This window comes from Pyrgilauda ruficollis, unplaced genomic scaffold (genome assembly GCF_017590135.1).
Source record: "Pyrgilauda ruficollis isolate IOZ18807 unplaced genomic scaffold, ASM1759013v1 scaffold9, whole genome shotgun sequence".
Lineage (NCBI taxonomy): Eukaryota > Metazoa > Chordata > Aves > Passeriformes > Passeridae > Pyrgilauda > Pyrgilauda ruficollis.
In genome coordinates this window covers 3,219,575-3,239,483 of record NW_024531043.1, presented here as the reverse complement: position 1 = coordinate 3,239,483, position 19,909 = coordinate 3,219,575, and the positions used below count along the sequence as shown (strand labels likewise).

The following is a 19,909-nucleotide window of genomic DNA, read 5'->3' as shown; positions in this document are numbered from 1 at the left end:
CAAGCTCCCAACTGTGCAAAATCTCAGCTATTGGAACTTTTTTTGCCAGTTTTGTTGGCTCTCCAGACTGGTACTTTTCCTGTCCCCATGCTGGGCTGGTCAGTTGTGTCTCTTGTTAGAGGAATTACGTTGTGTCTAGACTGGAGACCTTTCCTAATACTAGTTCCATTTGTTCTTGAGACTGTTAAAACCTAACTCTTCAATGGTTACCTGTTGTGCTAAGAGGGATTCAGAGTAGTTTGTGTTTTAGCAGGATTGAGTGGGGTGGACATCAGAGCCTAGAACCTGTTAATGCAGACAGCAATAGGAAACCACTGCCTTTACTTCCACATTAGTGAAAGTAACTTTGGCGTGGAACATCAGCTGGCATCAGAGTAAGGAGTGAGAGTGTGTGGGGTGGCAGCCATGAATGAATCTCCAGCTCTTAGGAAGATACTTAATTATGATTAACCACAACAAATGACCTGTTCTGGGTGGAGCATTAATCATAAGCAACCACAACAAATGTCTTGGGAATGTGGAGGGGCAAGGTCTGCCTGATGGAAAGATGAAGAACTATTCTGCCACCATCGATCCTCTCCAGCATCTCCACAGGCACTAATGCAATCTTGTTTGGGATCTTCAGGATTAGTTAAAGCTGCTGTTGAGGTGGACCCTGAGATGCCTCTTACAGTGAACACCTTCCACAGCCCTCATGCTGTGCCTCTGAGGTGGGAAGCATTTGCTTTGCTCTAAGTTACTCACCACAAAGCAGAACTGCCTGGAAGTGTGCTTTTCATCCTGAAGTGTTCAGAAATAGTGTCTGAAGAGCCTACTCGTTATCCCCTGGCAAATTTTAGCATATTGAACTGAATTTTATATGTAGTATAAATCCAGGTGCCTTTAAACGTTACTTTTATCACACTTTCTACATGAAGCAACCTCTCACTTTTCTTACGAGTGTGACGATTCCCATCTGTTTCTCTGTCGCTGTAAAGGTTCCTCAAAGGCGGATGGGCTCGTCCCCAGGGCGGGCGGGGGCGCGCACGGGCAGTGGGGGCGCGCACGGCGCGCGCGCGCCATCTAGCGGCTGCTGGCGGCGGGAGCGCGCTGCCGGCGTTGGGTCCCGCTAGGAAAAGGGAATTCCTGTCCTTGGCTGTCAGCAGAGACGAGGAAACGGCACCGAAGCGGTTGCTTTCACACTGGTGAATGTGTTAGCTGTTCAGCAATAAAAGGGAGAAGCGGAGGAAAACCGGGAGACTCGCAGGCAGCAGTAGCACCCTGCGGGTTTTAGCTGAGTTTGTTTGCTTTGCCAAATCAGAAGGTCTTTGCCCTAAAAGCATGCTGCAGGAAAAAGAAAGTCCCTATAAGAGGGCAACCCAGCACTGAAAAAGTTGATTGTAATCCAGAAGGTCAGGGATTTCCAAACTCCTGTCCCTACTTTAGTAGCTTGCTTAGGATTCCTTTTCTCTTAGGTACTTTCTAGAAAGCCTCTTTCCTTTGTGGCAGGGATGATTTCTTTGGTAAACATGGTTTAGCAGACCAGCTTCCTTCTGGAGTGTGTGCTCTGGTGTTTTAATGATGGGTCAAAGCTACTCATGCCAGTGAGCTTGGAAGAAATTCCACTGGGATCACATCCTTGACAGGTGGATGGTCAGTTGTAACCTGGTGCTGCAGGCAAAGGAGATGCTTTCAGTGTCAGTTGGAGTTTGAGCAAGCAAAAAGGTATCAAAGACTACTTCTCTCAGGTTTTGTGCTGAGTTGGAAAAAGAAAAAAGTTGGGACCATACTGAGTTCAACTTAAAACTTCAAAAAGAAAGGGACCAAACCCACAAGCTCATAGTATGTTTTTTCCAGTATTTGTCCTCTTACCACCAGGACCTCTTTTTCCCATTTTTGAGGCAAGGGCTTTGGATCCATGCCAGCAAACTTCCTGGAAAGCTATTTTCGTACCTTGAGTGTTGAATACATACTGCACCTTGTGAAGGAAGGTCATCTCTTGTATGGATTGGGTACTTCTGTCCTTGTCCTCTGTTTTTGGTAGGAAATGTCTTGTGTGTGTACTTGAGGACTCTCAATGTCTCATGTTGCAGAGGAGCAGCAGCGTCTTCTCTGGTGCTTGGGGATGCTTATTCATTATCTGAGGGTTCAGGAAGAATAAAACAAGTGTTTAGTGGTCAGAAATGAAGGAGGAAGGTGGTGGTGAAGCAGTAAGGTCCAAATGTAGCAACTCTACTTCTCAGCTCTGTGTTTCATCACATCATCGTCAGCTGTTTCCCAGTCTTCTGCCCTGCTGTCCTGTGAAATGGAGCTGCCTTGTGCTGCCCCAGAGCCTGGCTGGCTGTCGGCTGTGACTCTCGGACATAAACACTGCCATCTCCTGTCCTTGCCGAGGACGAGGCTGAGTGATGGCAGCCTGGTGGAGTCAGCACCTCTTCCTCTTCAGCAGCAGGACAGTGAACACCAGCAAACGCCCTCTGCGCCTGCCTGGATCCCAGTGCTGTTACAGGACACATATTTATATTCTCACAGTGTGGCCTTGGGGCTGCTGGCGCGTGGACTCCTCTGTGCTGTCCCCTTCGGACCCTGCTCCCGTGGCCGTGGCAGCGCCGCGGGGCTGTCCTGGTGGCCGGGGTGTCCCCGCGGTGCCGCTGTGTTTGTACACCCGTGGTTTTGTCACCAGCAGTAGGAATAAAGGGGCGGGAGGGGCCGCGCCGCTAGGGGGCGGCGCGTGCGCGCCGTGGCCCCGCGCTCCCTCAGGCGGCGCGATGGCGGCGGCGGCGATGGCGGCGGTCGTGTCCCGCTGCGGCGGAGCTCGCCGGGGTGAGGGCGGCGGAGCGGCTTCCCTCTGCTGGGGCTGCTCGGGCGGCTGCGGGGCACCCGGGAGGGGCGGGAAGGGGCCGTGGCCTGCGCGGGAGGTGGCGTCCCGGTGCCCTTCAGGGCCTGCCTGAGGCCAGTCCCCTCAGGCGCGGGAGTGGCGCCGCCCTTCAGCCGGGCCGCAGCTGAGGCCGCGGGAAGGTGTCCCGGCCCCGGGGATCCTCACGGGCCGGCGCCCACCCCTGGCCCCGTGTGAAGGGCAGCGGCGGCGCTGAGTGCCCTCCCCGCTTCCAGCGCTGGCCCTGCGGTGCCGCCGGCTGCACACCGTGTACCAGAGCGCGGAGCTGCCCGAGACACACCAGATGCTGCGGCAGACGGTCCGGGACTTCGCAGAGAAGGAGCTGATGCCGCTGGCAGCGCAGCTGGACAAGGAGCACCGCTTCCCGGCCGAGCAGGTGGGTGCCAGGGTTGGGAAGGCACAGCCAGAGACCCCCTTCCTGGTGCCCTGGGGCAGGACCACTGGGGCTAAGGCAGAATGTACATCCAGCGCCGGTTTAGCAGAAAATTAAAGTTTAGACCAACTAGTTGCTCTGAATGTGGACATTGTAATTCCCACAGGGCATTTTGAGCTCTTCACTTTTATTTGTGTTTCTCTGTATCTGACTTTACTACCACTGAGTTTTTAGTTCTCTTACCGACTTATCTGTGGACTGTAATAAAAACTATAAAACTGATTTATAAAATTAATCAAATACTTTTGCAGACTACATATAATGGTTTATGGTGAGGAATCATAGATGACATGAATGCATTTCAGATGGTGGAAAAAAACTATCAGGAGGTGCATGCTGTTCATCCCCTGGGGCTGTGAATAAATTGAAATTGCAGCCAAACCAGTGATTTCTCATGTGGAAAGACACCAGTGTGCATGTTAAGCAATGAAATACAAAGCTGCAGCAAAATAGATCCTGTTACATTAGCCAAGAGACTGCAGGCAAACACTGTCAGAGGCATGAGACTTTTGTCACATTCCTCTTTCTCTTAAGGTATAAGGATGGTAGCCAGGAAAGTCACAATTACCCTAAAGAAGAAAATAACTTTACTCCTTACTGTTCTCATCTGAGAATTTTATATTTGATTCTGAGTCTTTTGAATTGAATGTGTAGGGGAAAATTCAAGATGCCAGCGAGTGTTTAATAAGATGAAGCAACATACATCGAATCAGTGGCTGTCTTGTTCATCTTCTGTATTTAATGTGGAGGATTGGTGTTTTGGGTGCCCACATAGGAGGGAAATTATGTATCTAAAAATTCTCCTTAGTTGCTCTAAAAGCAAGCAGAGGCTTGCGGTTGCAAAGCAAGGGGTCTAGCTGGGAAACTTGGGGTGGATTGATTGCAATGTAACTAACAGAAAAATTCTTTGGGAAGCAAGATTTGGCTTTATTGGGAATGAAAAAAATCACCTTGCACCACTGTTTTCTGCAGTCATTCATTCTGTGAAATTCTTCCTTTGTGCAGTCCTAGGCTGAAGCTCAGCAGACTCAAAGGTAAAATTCTGATGATTTTTATCAGCTAGATTTCCATTTCTACTGACAGGAGACATGCAAGGGTAGAGCTTTGGTGGGAGGCTGAGAAAATGCTGGTGGAGTTCTGTCTCCATATTTCACCTTCAGAAGGCTCCCCGCTTCCAGTACTGAAGAAAGCTCTTTAAACAATCAAGAGCCTAAACAACAGTGACTGTGTACAGCTCCTGCTGAAGTCACTGGGATCTGGGGACACTTACCAGTTTGTTCAGATTCCCATTTCACCAGGAGTTGTGTGCATCTTTTCCTCTGGGTGTGGCCCTCTCATGACATGTCCTGCTCTCCACGTGTCTGTATTTGCTGGCACGCTGGTGCTGCAGAGGATGGCACCTGTCCATTCCCCGTGTGCAGGTGAAGAAGATGGGTGGCTTGGGGCTGCTGGCTATGGACGTGCCAGAGAAGTACAAAGGAGCAGGCCTCGACTACCTGGCCTATTCCATCGCTGTGGAGGAGATCAGCAGGGGCTGCGCGTCCACGGGCGTCATCGTCAGCGTCAATAACGTGAGTGTGAGGGGCAGGCGTCAAGTGAGGTTGGCGTGGCACAGGGGTGTTTGGGAGAAGTGGATCTGTTCCTGTGCTGGGTTCTCTGGTGTGTTGGAGAGCACATTAGAGAGCTACTCGATTGGTTGTACCTTCAAGAGGCACTAACATCACGAAATTCTTAAAGTCCCTGTATTTAGGGCCAATACTCAAGTTTGGCTCTGAAGAGCAGAAGCACCAGTGGATTGCTCCCTTCACCAGTGGAGAGAAAATTGGATGTTTTGCCCTCAGTGAACCAGGTGATGTGACTGTTACCATCCCTGTTGCAAAGAACGTGGTGTAGCTTCTTTCCTTGGTCAGGTTTGGGATGGGCTTTAGGTCTTTGAAACTGGAACAGTTTGTAGGAGGATGGTTTATAGCAGTTCTGTGTGAGTGGAGTCTCAGTAACCAAGGCATGAACTGCCATCCTGTGGTCCCTGCTGAAAATACCCATTCCATGTGAGCAGAGCTCTGCAAGACATCTTACACACACATGGGCCTTTCCATGTTCTGTGGGAGGGACAGTGGTGACACTGCCACAGTTCAAGAGGTGCCATGAGCTGATGGGGTGTAGGTGGGGGGTGGGTTCACCCCCAGTGGGTCACTGATCACCTGAGGCTTGTTTGCTGCTGCTTTGCTCAGGAAACGGCAGCGACGCGGGTGCAGCCTCCACTGTGGCACGCCTGGATGGGGATGAGTGGGTGCTGAACGGTACCAAGGCCTGGATCACCAACGCCTGGGACGCCTCGGCCACCGTGGTGTTTGCTACTACGGATAAATCCCTGAAGCACAAGGTGTGATAGTTTGCATCAGTCAGGAAAGAGGGGTGGGAGTGAAGGAGTTTTGGTGAAGCACTTTGCCACAGCAGGGACTCTTGTTTTTAGAGCCGCGCAGGCATTGACCAGTGGAGGGCCTGATGTGCGTTGGTTTTGTTCTGTCTCAGCTCTCCTCTCCCTCCTCCTGGTTACCTGGACATGTGGCTTTTATGTAAAATGGAGGGAACCTGTTGACAGCCAAGGAAGTGGGAAGGTAAAAAGACACCATTGCTAAGAGCTTGGGTCTTGTTGCAGGGCATTAGTGCATTCCTGGTTCCCATGCCAACAGCTGGGCTGTCACTGGGGAAGAAAGAAGACAAACTGGGAATCCGAGCCTCTTCCACTGCTAACCTGATATTTGAGGACTGCCGGATACCCAAGGGCAACCTCCTGGGGCAGCCAGGAATGGGCTTCAAAATCGCCATGGTAAGAGAGGGATGGGGTGCAGCTGTGGGGGTGTACAGCTGTAGCTCCCAAGCTTACAGTTTTGTAAACCATTTCCAGAGGCAGTCACTTCAGTGAGGACTGCTTTCATAAGCTGTTCTGTGTCGTGTTAAGCTGTTGACCCTTCTTGCCAACATGGGAGGAATCATTCCTAGAGCTTGATGAATGTTTAATTTACAGAGATCTTTGATATCACTTTTATTGTGGCAATTCTCAGCTGGAGCAGTGTTGATACCACTGAGGTGCTATGTCAGCAGGGGCAGTATATTTCAATTTTTCTTCTTTCCCAATCCTCTGTTCCAGTTGTACCCATAGATAAAGGGAAAACATGGCATTTCCCCATGTGAGTACTGTGGCAGAGGAAAGTTGTCCTGGAGGCCCGTGACAACTTCTGCAGAGTGTCTAAAGGTGAATGACAGCTGAGTTATGGTATGCATGTGACTTCTGAGGAGGAGCAAGGCAGCTGGGAACAGCTTTGTTTCCTGCAGTGAAGCACTGTCCTTTGAGAGTGGTCATTGCTCGCTCTGGAGGGGCAAAACACCCTTTGTTGGCCTGACATTTTAGGCTGAGCTCCCTGGATCAGAACCCGTTCCATTATGTCCAGAACTAATAGTGGTTGGTGACTGACAGGTTCTTTTAAAGACCTTCAGCCTAGGGTTGAGAAGATAAAGCCTTTTCTCCCTGTGCTGCAATTTCTTTCTGTGCACAGAGGGGCAGAGTAGGTGTTTGAGCTAAGTTGGGTAATTGACTGGGTTCACTAGTGAGTTTGAAAAACGCTTTCTTTCCCATGTGTGTCCAAAAGATGAGGGTAAAAAAGTAAAGATTTCCAAAGTAAAATCAGCTGCAGAGTGCATTTGGTCTGCCTGAGGAGTCTTTCCAGCCCCTTCCAGAGCAGATCCTTGTTGTGCTGCTTCCCTTATTTTGCTCCCTCTGTTTTTTGCCCAGCTAATAAGCAATCCCTCTCATTTCTCCTTCTGCTGTTGAACTCCTGCCTTCTCTCTGCAGCAGCAGTGCTTGTTACAGCTCTCTATTCCTGCATAACTGGGAACATTGTGAATCAAGGAGGTCTCTGACCAGAATATTTTAAGGCTACGGCAGCTTTCCAGCAACATCAGAAATGTGTGTGTACTATTCTTGCTCAAGTATGACTTGACTTACATGTATTTCATGTCTTCCTCAGCAAACTCTGGATGGAGGAAGAATTGGTATTGCCTCACAGGCACTTGGAATAGCACAGGCAGCTCTGGACTGTGCTGTGGATTATGCTGAGAAGAGAATGGCCTTTGGGTCACCCATCACAAAGCTCCAGGCAGTGCAGGTATGAGCAGGGCACGCAGGCTGCTGGGGCTGGTGGAAAGTCTGTGTGGGCGTGGTACCAGGCACACAGTGCACTTTGTACTGTCTGGGATAAACAGGGTGATAATTCTGTTTTCAAATGCTGTTAAAACTAATTGTTGGGACAGAGGCTCCTTTTCCTTAGACAGCCCCAAGGGTGGAAGAACTCAGCTGGCCGCTTGTGCAGGCAGAGGCCCTGGACCAAAGGCACTCTTTGTTGTTGTAGTTCAAGCTGGCAGACATGGCTGTGGCCTTGGAGGGTGCACGCCTGCTGACCTGGAGAGCTGCTATGCTGAAGGACAATGGAAAGCCCTTCACTAAGGTATTTCCAGCCCTGCTTTTGTCCAGCAGCCACAGCACAAAGCCAGGGAGCCCCACTCCACAGAGCATTGCTGTGCTCAGCGCCTGCCCAGGCTGCGCTGCTGGGGCGTAACCCCCGGCAGGTCCTGGGCCTGCTGCCCACCCTTGGGCAGCCCCCTGAGCTCAGCACTGGTTGTAGCCAAGGGGAGAGGGGTGGCTGCTCTCAGCTGGCACCATCATCAGGCCTGTGTCTCTGCACAGCTGCTCTGTGAGTGTTCAGGCTCCTTGTGCAGGTGAGGGGTTCCTTTTTGTACAGCTGCACTCTCAGTGATGTTTTCCTTCCCCAAAGGAAGCGGCAATGGCCAAACTGGCTGCATCAGAAGCTGCAACGTCCATTGCTCATCAGGTAACTGTAAATTGACAATTGTGACATGTTATGTGGGAAGGGACTTTGGATGTCTCACAAGTGCTTTGGGAAGGTGGGATGGAATTTACTAATTGATATTTGAAACACACCAACCAAAGCAAGCAACTCACGCTATGGCTGAAGCCGTCTAGCACAACCATCTCCACAGGTTGTGGGGAAATAGGAGGAGGGCAGGGGTTTGTACTGGCCTGTGGCAGCTGTATTATTGAAGTGGCCTGTGCCTGCTGCTGTCCAGGGCAGTGGCAGTTTTAAGGAGCAGCAGCAAAATGTGGGAGAGAGCATGGGGCCACTAGTCATCACCACTGCACCTGGATGAGAGCCTCTGTTCCTTGGTTTAGTGTCCCCTGTCTTTCATAAAAGCATCAATATGAATATTATTCATAAATATAATAACAGATACCTCTGAAGCAATTAACTGCCCATCTGGAATATCCACATCGTTCTTACCCAGATCAATCCTATGTATTCCTACTATCATAAATGAGCTGCAGTCATCCCCATGTGTCCCACCCTCCCCATTATGCTTGCAGTAGGCTCAATTCCTCTTAAAATGGCTGTTTGTGCGCGTGTGCATTCTGTAGAAAACAGATTTTGCGACCCTACTTTCTTTCTAAGCTGCTGCCTTTGTTTCAGGCTATCCAGATCCTGGGTGGGATGGGCTATGTGACAGAGATGCCAGCGGAACGGCACTACCGCGACGCTCGGATCACCGAGATCTACGAGGGGACCAGTGAGATCCAGCGACTGGTGATTGCAGGCCAGCTGCTGAAGGCCTACCGAGGCTGAGGAAGCTGCCTGGAGCAGCACACTGCCCCAGGTGCAGTGTAATGGTGCACAGTGATGGAGTTTGACCCTCTTGAATGAGGCTATTGATGGAGGTTTTCCTCATCAATGAGTAACTGACCCTCTAGTTGAAATGTGCTGATTCTTCTTTGGACAAAGTATGGCGCACTGAGGTTTGTAAGTTATGGCTGTGAGTGCAGGAGGGAGGAAGCAACCTGCTCACAGGGCAGCCTGGGGCTTTTGCTAAATGGGACTGTTGGAATGGCTTGGTAGTGGCACAGTGACAGCACTTGCCAGCCACTGTGTTTTGCTAAATTTGTCACTACGTGGCACTGGATAACGAGCGCCGGAGTTAGAGATGCTGAGAGCTGTGACCCTGTGCCCTGCTCCAGGCTGCTGGTCACATGCCTCTGTAGATCAGTCTTCAGTGGAGTTCAGGTGAGGGATGCAGCTGTGTGTGAGCTCCTACTGGGACAGCCCGGGCTGAGGTAATCCCTTCAGGAGGGCCCTTCTCACTTCCAGCAGGAGAGGAGCCAGACATGAGGACATGCAGGGACAACCCACACACAGGGGAATAGCTGAGCAGAGACTGTAGTTGCTGTCTGCATAGACTTGAAAATGCAAAGAATTCCTCGATCTGGGCCAGCAGGGCCCAGCACCTGCTCACTCAGCTGCTCTGGGCTGTAGGGACAGAAGCAAAGGACAGCTAAGCTGCAGTGCCTAGGATTACTTTGTAAAAAAACCAAAACAAACAAAAAACCCACTCTCCTCCCAAATCTGCTTCTGCAATATCAGCAGGAAAGGAAGTGCCTGATAGGGCAGTAACAGCTTTTAATCTTGACATGTTTTGGGCAACGAAGAAATGAAGAGATGACACACAAACCTCACCAGGAAGCTTTAGCAGTAGTACATCCTCAATCAGTGGTCATTGGTAAGACGACATTAACTTTAGGAGGATCAACAGCCAAAGGAAAAGCTCTAAATTCAAGAGAAGAGGGAGAGGATTAAGACTAGAGCCTGTATGGTCCGGTCCGCCTCCTTGTCCAGACAAGTACACTAGAGGGAAATGGTTATTTTCCTGTGGTGCCATTTATTTAGACTTGTGTGCAGAGAAGAAGAGCAGGATTCTGTTACATGAGAGAGCAGAGAAGACAAATAAAACCTGATTTTAAAGGACCATCACTCCCTCACCTTTTTTTTCGATGCAGATGTGAATTAATTTAGAATAATTTCTTCCAGTCCTAAGATGCAGGAGCAGAAACCAGTAGGGCCTGCATGCACCAGTGAGACCAGTTCTCAGTGATGTCCGTCATCCCTGTGCAGGGCGCTGGAGGGCAACAGCGTGTTGGGGCAAGGGCCTCAAGTGCTCAGTTTCTCCTTGTTCTACTGTGCATAAGGATTGACAGAACTCGCCAGGCAGTGCATTCAACAGGAGCATTCCTACTGGAAAATCATTCCAATGATCTTGAATGTGCTGTAAATTATGGAGGGCTTCTCTGGATGAAGGCTGATTTCAGCCTGTATCACCTCTTTGATTGCTGCAGGCTCACTTCAATGATGGTAGCTGAAGATGTGGGATACTATTTTACACTAATTTCTCCTTACAGCCACTCAGGTAGAACAGGAGCTGCAGGGATGTGAGGACTTCAGGAATGCAGAGTTCCTGTTATGCTGCACTCCAGATGAATCCCCAGTGAGCCAGCACAGTCACACTTCTGCCAGCCCATTTTCCCTCTCATCCAGGTGCTTCTCTTAGATCTGCTGTGCTGTCAGTGCTTGCTGAGTGCCCCTCTTCACCCTCAGCCTCCCTCATTACCAGCTCTTATTTGCTGCAGCTTCTCTCCAGAGCAGAATGAAACCATCCCTGTTACTCACTGTGCTGGCTGTGACCACCTCAGCTGATGGAGGACAGAGAACCTACAAGCTCGAGGTAGCAAAAAAAAAAAAAGAAAAAAAAAAAAAAGCTTGGAAAAGCTTTTGAACAAAAGCTTTCTGCAGGTTCAGTCAGAGAGCTCAGCACCCTGTGACACTGCACTGCTTTGGGGGTAAAACAGCATGGGTACACACAAAGGCCCAGAGCTCCCAGAGCAAAGCAATGGCTTTGCTCAGAGCAAGATACTTCAAGCTTACTCCTCACTGCTGGCTGAGAGATCTTTGTGCGATGAGTGTGTCTGCTCCTCAGGACTGTTCGCAGAGGAACTGCTGAAAGGGCAAAACACAAACAAGTTTTGCAGCATTAAATCAGCAGCTCTTACCAAGCCACCCTCAGAGAGCACAAACCCAGGTGTGGGCAGGGCCAGGCTCTCCATGGAGAAAAGGGTCTGTTCACAGGTGAAGCTCCAGCTTTCTCTCAATTGACAAACTCAGCCAACATTGCAAAGCTGGGACACAGAGATGGGAAAATCAGGTTACACATAAATTAGAAACAAGTGGGGAAGGAGGTAAGTCACTTCTCAAGAACAAAAGCTACACCTCTCAAGGACTTTGTGGTTTTGCCCCACAATGCTCTAAGAGTACCTGAAACTGGTTATGAGGCATGAAGCAGGTGGAGCCTAAACTAGAAACCTTTTTTAGAAAATATAGTTACAGTAACCAGGAGTTACCTCCTGCCGCACCCTAGACCTGATAGCTTTTGTATCATGTAGCTCAGACTCTTCCTTGTGAGTTCCCTACAGACTAAAGGGAGATGAGCTGTTCTGAAAACAGGAAAAAATTATTCCGATTTTAAATTAGATCTTTGTTTCACCTAAGTTGAGAGCCCTCACTATCAACACAGACCAGGCAACAGCCACACACTCAGGTTATGTTGGAATTTGGAAAAAGATGGAAAACAGTATATTTGAAAGACATCCTGAAGTAAAAAAGCAAAGTGCCTGGAAGAATAATAGAATGAAGACATGGAATAGTGGTAAGGAAATGTGACAGTGCTGTAACTTGAATGAAAAAACTAATTTCAAATTCAACTGGGGAACCAGACCTGTCAGCAGATTTGTACACTACAGTTCTGGTCTGTCCTGACAACTGACTATCACTTTTTTGCCAGCATTTTACCTCTTGCAAGAAGGTTTATATTAGTCAATTATTAAAATAGTTACTTTTGACAACTTTCCAGAAGAAGGGGCAGGAGGTTGAGCAATCTCACTGCAGGACTTTGTGTCTAGTTTATTAAGGAGTTCAACAAATAAGGCATCAGCAACTGTACCAGACTCTGGAGACAGAAACCCAGGTCCTGCACAGTCTCCCAACATCCAGAGGACCCAAAGCACCCTGTACAGCTTGATCCTCAACCAGAAGAGACACATCAGACTGGAAGGACAAGGACCAAAGGTCCATCTGTGCAGGGAGGGCCCACAGCTGAGCAGCCAGGTAGGATCCATTTCTAATGCCCCGAATGGTTTGAAGAGGGAGAGCTGTAGGACAAAGCTGTGCAGCTTTAACTTAAAGCTCTGGGAAAGCACTTTTTCTTAGTCCAGTTAAACTTCAGTGAACCTCTGCCAAGCACCAAAATCCTTTTCCTGCTGGCTGAAGGGGCAGCAAACCCCTTCCAGTGCAGTGGGTGCTCAGCTGGGCAGGGCCCCAGCCCAGTGTGAGGGGCACAGAGGGCTCAGTAAGGGCTCACTTGGGTCTTGGTGCAGAAGGGCACAGAGTGCAGGGAGGCAAGACAGCTTAACAAGGAAGGCCAGGCTTTTTGGGGAAAGCTAAATTAATTCTCATCAAGTGTTTATCAATTACCACTTCCAAAAGTTTCTCCAGAATGCTTCTCTAAGTGTAGAAATTGTTCATAAAGACACTTAGCAGGCAGGGCCTAAAAATGCTGCTGCAAAACAGAGAAAGACCTCCTATTTTAATTCCAGAGGAATTCCAAAGAAATAATTCCAAAGGAGGGAACTGCTGTGAAGCTGATGGTGCCTGAGCTGTGCACAGTTGTCAGGTAGGTGCAAAGGCTGGGCAGATAAAGCTGCAGTGAAGTGGATCTGAATTTGTTATTCCACTGCTTGGAACCTCTAAGCAAAACAAAAGCCACCAAAAAAGCCTTTTTTATTTGAATACCTGCCTCAGTATTTTATTCACCTCATGTCTGAGGTATAGTTCAAAACTGATGCCTTTCTACTGTCCCCAGCAAGTCTGGCACCTAACACCTGACATGAACAGAAAAAGCAGATTCTCAATGAAGAACCATGAATTTCATTAAAAAGTGACAGTTACCTGAGAATGAGCACTGCAGGCACATGGCAGAGGGAATGCTTTCAGCTAAGGGAAAGAAAAGAACTCTGGGGGAGTGTGTGAGAAAGTCCCAACGTCCCCCCCGCCACACCCACCCACATTTGCTAAATCTCAGTGCCCCTGCCCCCCCAGCAAAGGCTGAGCTGTGTCTTACTGTTTATCCTGGGACATTCCAGCTGTCTTGGAGGTGCATCCCAGCCAGCTCAGAGGCATCAGGCCCTCTGCCACCAGTGCCAGACCTGCTTGAGAACAGAGGAAGGGGTTAAGTAATGACATTAGCAATACAGCACACATGTGGCTGGACAAAATTTCCTGCCATGTCCCATATGCTCTTGTACCACCCAACAGTGCTGAGAGCTTCAGGTGTTTGATCAACTCCTCCCTTACCTGGAACAAAACCGGTCCCAAAGTCACCTCGCTGCTGTCAGTCAGTCTCCAACATTCCTCCTCCCATGCCACTAACACTGCCAGCATCTGTCAACTAACAAGAGCTGTGAGCTCTCAGGAGAGCTCCCCAGACCTCACTTGGCACAGTACTTGAAAGGAAAAAAGTTTAGTTACCTCAGGAAAACCTTTCAGTCAATAAAATAACAGCTGGAATTGCTGGTTTTAAAAAAGAAAGAATAAAATCCACATTTTAACAGACTACAGGTAGAAAGCAGTCAACACACAAATTCCAACCAGTCACAACAGTAAAGGACAGTTTTTCTTTTTTCTTTTTTTTTTTTTTTTTTCTTTGAGGGGCAGGGGCATGGAAAAATACAGCACACTAATGAAACAAAATGCAAAAAATACAAAAAAATAGAAAATAGAAAAAATGTATTTACAAGTGATACATTACTATGATCAGAAAGCACAAAGACAATTGCTGCTATAATACATGCACTGGTCAAGAAGGAACCACTAAAAACCTGCAAGGGAGCTGTTTGTAAAAAAAAAAATCAAAGGAGGAAAAAAAAAAAAAAGACACCCCCACCTCCTCCCCCCTCAGACACACAGGGCTGGGTTTGAACTTTTTTCTTCCCTAGTTTGCTACATTGATCAAATCAAGTATCCCCTAAAGTCCATGGGACAACCAGTACAAATACTACACTTGGTTTTAAACTGCAGGTTCAGTTGTAGGAGGGGGGAAAAACAGCAGCTCATTGTAGATCCATATACATAAAGCCAGAGTAACTGCTCTACATGCTAAAAATTACAGCAAGCCCCTGTCTGCTACACAGCATGATCTTAGCAGGTTTTCCTTTTTATTTATTCATATATATATCTATATGTGTGTATATATATATGTATAAAAATCGTGCCCTTTTTCACTGCAATATGACATCTGGGTGGAAATGTAACTTGTTACAACAAATTTTATATGTATACTGCAAGAAGTCACTCAATGTCTGTGGATTTAATAAGTAACCTCACACCACAGGAAATATTTAATAAATCAAAAAAACCCAATATTGTGACAGAAGACCTTCTGTCTCAGTTCTTTTCAAAACCGAAGTCCTGCAGGAAACTGGTCCCAATGTCCACGAGGGGTTCTCTGAAGAAGCCTCAGTTTGTTTAACTGTTTTTGCGTTTAGTGTTCAAGTTTTTGAACGACTTCAAGCCGTTTTTAGTTTCAAGTGTGTCTCTTCCTCTCTCACAAAGGTAATAGTCTGGTACTAATCCGTCCGAGTGAGGAAAAGAGGAAAGTGGCTGCAGTTGCACAAAGGGTCCCCAATTCCACATCTGCAGGGAGATACGGAGTCACACGGAGCTCTGGGATTTCAGCTTTTTCTTTCCCTCCTTTAATACAAAGTCCTTTCATACGTGTCCCATCGCTGGTACGTTCCCAAGTACCAGCCAGTCCAGCTTTAGGAGACAACAAAGCCACAAGTTAAAGTGAAAAGGACCAAGGCAGAAGTTCAGGTCACTTCCTGTCCGTTCCATCATACTTCCAGGAAACGGGAGCTGCTGGACTTGGAGTGGAAAGGCTCAGACCACATGCGACGTAGATCGCCCTAGGCAGGAAACAGCACAAGGACCTGCCCTCAGAAATGCTCAACTCTGCTTACAATTCACATTTTAAAATGCACACAGAATTGCAAACACATCTTAGAGCAAATCTCTTCTTCACCTGTTTTATAAATTACAATAAAGACAGTAAAAATAAATCCTTTCCCTGTCAGGCCAGAATATCTTACTTTTAGAGCAGATATACCCAAAATAGGTTTCTGATGGGAAGGAAACAATTACTCAGGTTGAAAATCCTGCCCTTTCTTACATTCTGCTCTGCAGAGTGCTAGATGTGTGCTTCGACAACAGCCCTGGGAGGGAAAGGCAAATTTTACAATTTCTGTTCAGAACAGGTGACTGGGAAAAGGCAAGCAAGGTTCTGCCTCTCCAATCAATGTTCAAACTTTGTGCGTGTGGTATTTAATGACCAACAGGACAAGAACAAATCCACATATTCAATTAAAACAGAATTTAATATTTCAGAATTTATTCAGATTAGAACTACTGGTACTTTATGTGCATTAATGATCTTTTATTTCAGGAACTCTCTTAGTTGCTCATTCCTCTGAAATGAAGACTGACCCGACAGCAGTGGTTGCTCTGTGCTGGGCCAGGACTGCCAGGGACACACATCATCCCCCTGAGAGCTGCTGCCCACTGCAAGGACACTGACCCTGCTGCCAGCTGGCCCAGAGCTCCCTGCTGCCCACGTGTTCTCCCCTCTTACCTTTAAATAGGCCATGGTGAGGAGTGGCAATAAAGTGAATGGTACCAAATAGAGCAGGGCAGGCTGGGCTGCCCGGTGAATACGAGAAGCTACTGTTGCAGTTAATAAACCTGTAAGAGAAAAAGTCACTATAAATATCTTCAGGTTGCAGGTGGATGTTCTCAGCATTTCATCCACTGAGGCTTCCTTCACCCCCATTCTGAGAGACAGGCGAGGAAATGTTACTTCTCTGTGCTTTGCTTTCCCTGAATGCAGTTTAAACAAACAAAAGAGTGAAAAATTATTCTGTTTTAGTATTAGGCTGTGTTGAGCCACTTGGTCCAGTTTTGAATCTCAAGATTCAAGCCAAGAATAATTCAGACAAAATACAACAAAATGTGAAGGGGGGAAGCTGATTGTATTGCACTGAAATGCTGCTCTTGAGACCGTTGGTCTGTGGCCCCTGGCCTGAGCAGCTGGGGCTCAGAGGAAGGGCTGTACCCATCAGGAATGACTTTCCTGGACACTTGCCAGAAGGGAATGTAGGGGGGAAAATCGAGGTGTGGGGGAAGGAAGGCTATTGGTAGGAAGTGATCTTTCCTTTTCAGCCGCAGAAGGGCCGTGGGAGGTCAGGATATGCACATGCATGCCCTGACTGGAGGGAAAAGCCTATTTTATATTAGGCAGGAAAGGGCTGGCTACAGCAAATTATAAACAGCATTCCAGTTGTACCTATTGATGATTTTCTCTGTGTACTATGTCAGGATCAGAATACAAAAATGCAGGAATTGCCTAGGTGAATTGCTTAAATTTGCTATGTACTATGCACAGCATAATTCATCTGGAAACTTCCATATTTTTCCCATCACTCAGGGATTAGTTACAATGCTTTTTATGCCAGTGAAGCAAAGTGCAAGTGCTAACAAAAGCACACTGATATTCTCTTTCATCCTCTAAATACAACAACTACAAAAAAACCCTTGAAGACTATAGAAGGGCTTTTCTCCCTAGACCATGCCAATAAATGCAAAGAGAGGAGGATTAAAAAGAACATAACCAAGCATCCTCTCAAAGCCTCTTTACACTTGCTTTCATCATCTTTTAAACCTACTACAATAATCCCACATCTGCTCACTTAGGGAAATCTTAATATTGAACTAATTACTCACCTACAAAATAGCCAATAAGTGTGCAGTGAAAGTAAGAGACCTTCTGCATACGCCCAGAGATGTTCCCTGGTCCTGGGGCACCGCAGGAATCACTGTTGGCTTGTTTCTTGTAGTTATCGTAACGCAGGACGAAGCAGAGCAGAAGCCCTGGCATCACAATATCTCCAATCCCCAGCATGGAGAAGTGGCTGCCTGTGGAACTAAAGAGCAACTGGAATTGGGTTCATGGCCAAAACAAAAGGTGTTTTGAGCTTCATTTGGCACAGGCCCTCTTTCTACTGGCAAACTTGCACATGAACCCAGTGCTGGCTAATGAGGTTTTCCTCACTGGCTTCTTCACCACCTCAGCTTTACACAAACCCGTGTGGGCAGAGATGACATTGCTCCAAACCAGCTTCCTTCTCCCAGTAAACTGCTTTTGCCCTTAAACCACTCAATGAAACAGACCCACTGCCCCAGTATTTCAGTCCTGTCGCTCCTCAGCGCTGATGGGAGGGACCAACTGACCCTTTGATCTGACTGTTGATTTCCAATGAAGTGCATCTTCATCCCTGTGCATGCAGATCTAAAACAAGCCAGTACACCCATTTTGGACATTCAGACAAAACAGAAAACCAGTCCTGCCAGATTCCCAGAAAAGAGCCAATTGTGAAAAAGATTAAGAACTAAAATAATCCATTATCATAAATCTAAGATATTTGTAATGAAAAATGTTCACTTTGTGATTTCATATCGCTGCAGACAATCAACTTCTAATCTCCGTAATTTCAGCATCCCAACATCTAAAGATACAAGAGCAGAGTAATACCCTAACGAAACTTACTGCCTGCCTGCTGCTGCACTGAGCTTACTGCCCCACCAGGCCCTGGGCGTGTCTGCCTAGAGATGTGAGCCACCAGGGAACCCCTGGAGCAGGGACATGTGGAATAATCTCCCTTCAGCACTGTGCTTGCTTGGGAAGCCACCCTTGCTTAGATCAGTTTCCAATTCCTTCCCAATCATCTGCAATTACACAGTAATTCAGACTGTTCTGATGTTATAATAAATCTTGTTATAATAATAACAAGATGTTATTATAAATCTTTTGCTTATTTTAAGTGTGAGGTCACACTAGCAACCATCAGGCTGCAGAACTCTCACAAATGTCGAGAAGTGCATCCTGCTCTGAACAGGGCACCTTTTACCCCAGTCAGGCTCTTTTCTCCATGAATGAGCAAAGTGTCCAGTCCTCACTGCTCATCATATACCTCTTTAGCATGAAGAGGGAATGACTAAACAGGGATTTTCCAACGGTTAGTACTACTAAGTATATGGAGGGAAAACATTTCTGATGTAGTACAGTGAAAGAAGCTTTTACCTTGGGAACACAAGTTTGCCAGGCAGCGACAGACGGGGAACATCTCTGCCCACATTTGGTCCCAGGTGAAGTTTCCGGGATAACACATCCAGGGGGTTATCAGCTGGTTGTGTGGCCACTTTCACCATAACATTGCTGTTAAAGATGTAGGCAGAAAAAAAGACCTACAGAGCAAGGTAATCAGAAGTTACAAACTGCAATTACACAGCAACTCGAGCTGAATGTATTTTTGCTTTGCTACTCAAGAAAAGAAAGGCTATTTTCCTTATGATGATAAAAGGCAAAATGTATTTCAAAAATTCAGATAGAGCTTTTTACACTATTAATCCTCAAGAATAACTGGAATATACTTTTTGATATCAAGATATTGATTAATATGTTGAGATCCTTTGGCAAAGAATCTGTCTGGACAACAAGCAGATAGTGTGGGATGACAAATGCGGGTAACAGCACCGTGAAAACTGAAGGAATGTGCAGAACAGAGAAGAGGTGAGCATGGTGCTCACTCATAAATGGAATGAGGCAGCCCTTGTCTCTAGCAGGCTTTTATGCTACAGCCCATCCCACTGGAATCTCTGGTTGCCAGAGCAGTCAGTGGGTGCTGCCTTGGATCAGCGCTTGGTGTTATGAAAAAGTAAAACAAACCCCTCTTGCTATTACAGAACACATTCTGTCAGGTTTTTTGTAGAAGTGCACTAAGATTTTATGCCAACCTGTCTGGCTGTAAGTCCATTTGCATTCCTGTTCTGCAGATTTCACTGCTAATCAGAAGTCAGCACGTGTGCCCTGTGCCATGTGGACACAGCTCTGTGTGTGTGGGAAGTACCTGTTCTCATCTTCAGCCAGCTTTCAAAATCTGAGATCCAAATTCTGGGGCTTTTTAATAATATGCAGAAGCCAAAATATTCTAACCTTTATTTATGCTTTATTTCAAATAATTAGCAAGGAAATAATTGTGTATCCTGTTGTAGAATTCAGCACCTCAGAATGGAGTGGTGGAGCCAATCTTCTGGCTTTGCCAGACTTCCTCAACTTCATACCAGTATAATTCATGTAAAACAGGTCCAAGGCCAATTACAAATCCAAAGCATAAAAACAGTTTTAGCAAAACCAAACCAAACACTTACCCAAAAGACATCATAAATTAATAACCCAGAGAGCAGCAAGCAGGAAACCTTCAGGCTCGGCAGCCGGACAAAGGCTATCATTGCAACACACAGGCCCATGGCCAGAGCTACAAAATGCAAGACATCACCAGTTCATTAAAATAGCAGAACAAACAGAAAAACACCAATCCCAAGCAAGTATCTCCCCTCCAGGACCCCAGAGAAGCCTCTGTTTGCACCTGTGCAGCTCTGCATGCACCAGATGACTGTCTACCATTTCTAGACAGTGACATTCTTCTTACCAGAGTTAAGCAGAGTCAAAATACATTCAGCAGCCAACTGCAAACACGTTCC

At 47.2% G+C, this 19,909-nt stretch overlaps 2 protein-coding genes across 4 annotated transcripts in view; one reads left to right on the top strand and one right to left on the bottom strand.

The window, feature by feature from the left end:
* The first annotated feature begins 2,695 nt into the window (after positions 1–2,695).
* On the top strand, positions 2,696–10,177 carry ACADS (acyl-CoA dehydrogenase short chain). The gene is made up of 10 exons (XM_041488838.1): positions 2,696–2,802; positions 3,091–3,251; positions 4,730–4,879; positions 5,046–5,157; positions 5,540–5,691; positions 5,968–6,138; positions 7,337–7,474; positions 7,718–7,813; positions 8,141–8,197; positions 8,852–10,177. The coding sequence occupies exons 1-10, from the start codon at positions 2,748–2,750 to the stop codon at positions 9,002–9,004; spliced, it is 1,245 nt and encodes a 414-aa protein (XP_041344772.1). The 5' UTR covers positions 2,696–2,747; the 3' UTR covers positions 9,005–10,177.
* A 4,428-nt stretch (positions 10,178–14,605) lies between these two features.
* SPPL3 (signal peptide peptidase like 3) overlaps positions 14,606–19,909 on the bottom strand; it is a 55,714-nt gene continuing 50,410 nt past the window's right edge. For all 3 annotated transcript variants that reach the window (XM_041488842.1, XM_041488839.1, XM_041488841.1), the window contains exons 7-11: positions 19,577–19,683; positions 18,450–18,613; positions 17,093–17,292; positions 15,945–16,054; positions 14,606–15,222 (exon numbers count right to left, since the gene is read on the bottom strand). In XM_041488842.1, coding sequence (XP_041344776.1) covers positions 15,151–15,222; positions 15,945–16,054; positions 17,093–17,292; positions 18,450–18,613; positions 19,577–19,683 — 653 coding nt within the window. In that variant the 3' untranslated portion in view covers positions 14,606–15,150. The remainder of the gene's footprint in view (positions 15,223–15,944; positions 16,055–17,092; positions 17,293–18,449; positions 18,614–19,576; positions 19,684–19,909) is intronic.

What these genes read in the sequence shown, in the direction of transcription:
- ACADS (XM_041488838.1), top strand. Translation starts at nt 2,748, where the DNA reads ATGGCGGCGGCGGCGATGGCGGCGGTCGTGTCCCGCTGCGGCGGAGCT. An exon ending in CAAAGCTCCAGGCAGTGCAG is followed by an intron (nt 7,475 to 7,717) that starts GTATGAGCAGGG and finishes TTGTTGTTGTAG; the next exon opens with TTCAAGCTGGCAGACATGGC. An exon ending in CAACGTCCATTGCTCATCAG is followed by an intron (nt 8,198 to 8,851) that starts GTAACTGTAAAT and finishes CCTTTGTTTCAG; the next exon opens with GCTATCCAGATCCTGGGTGG.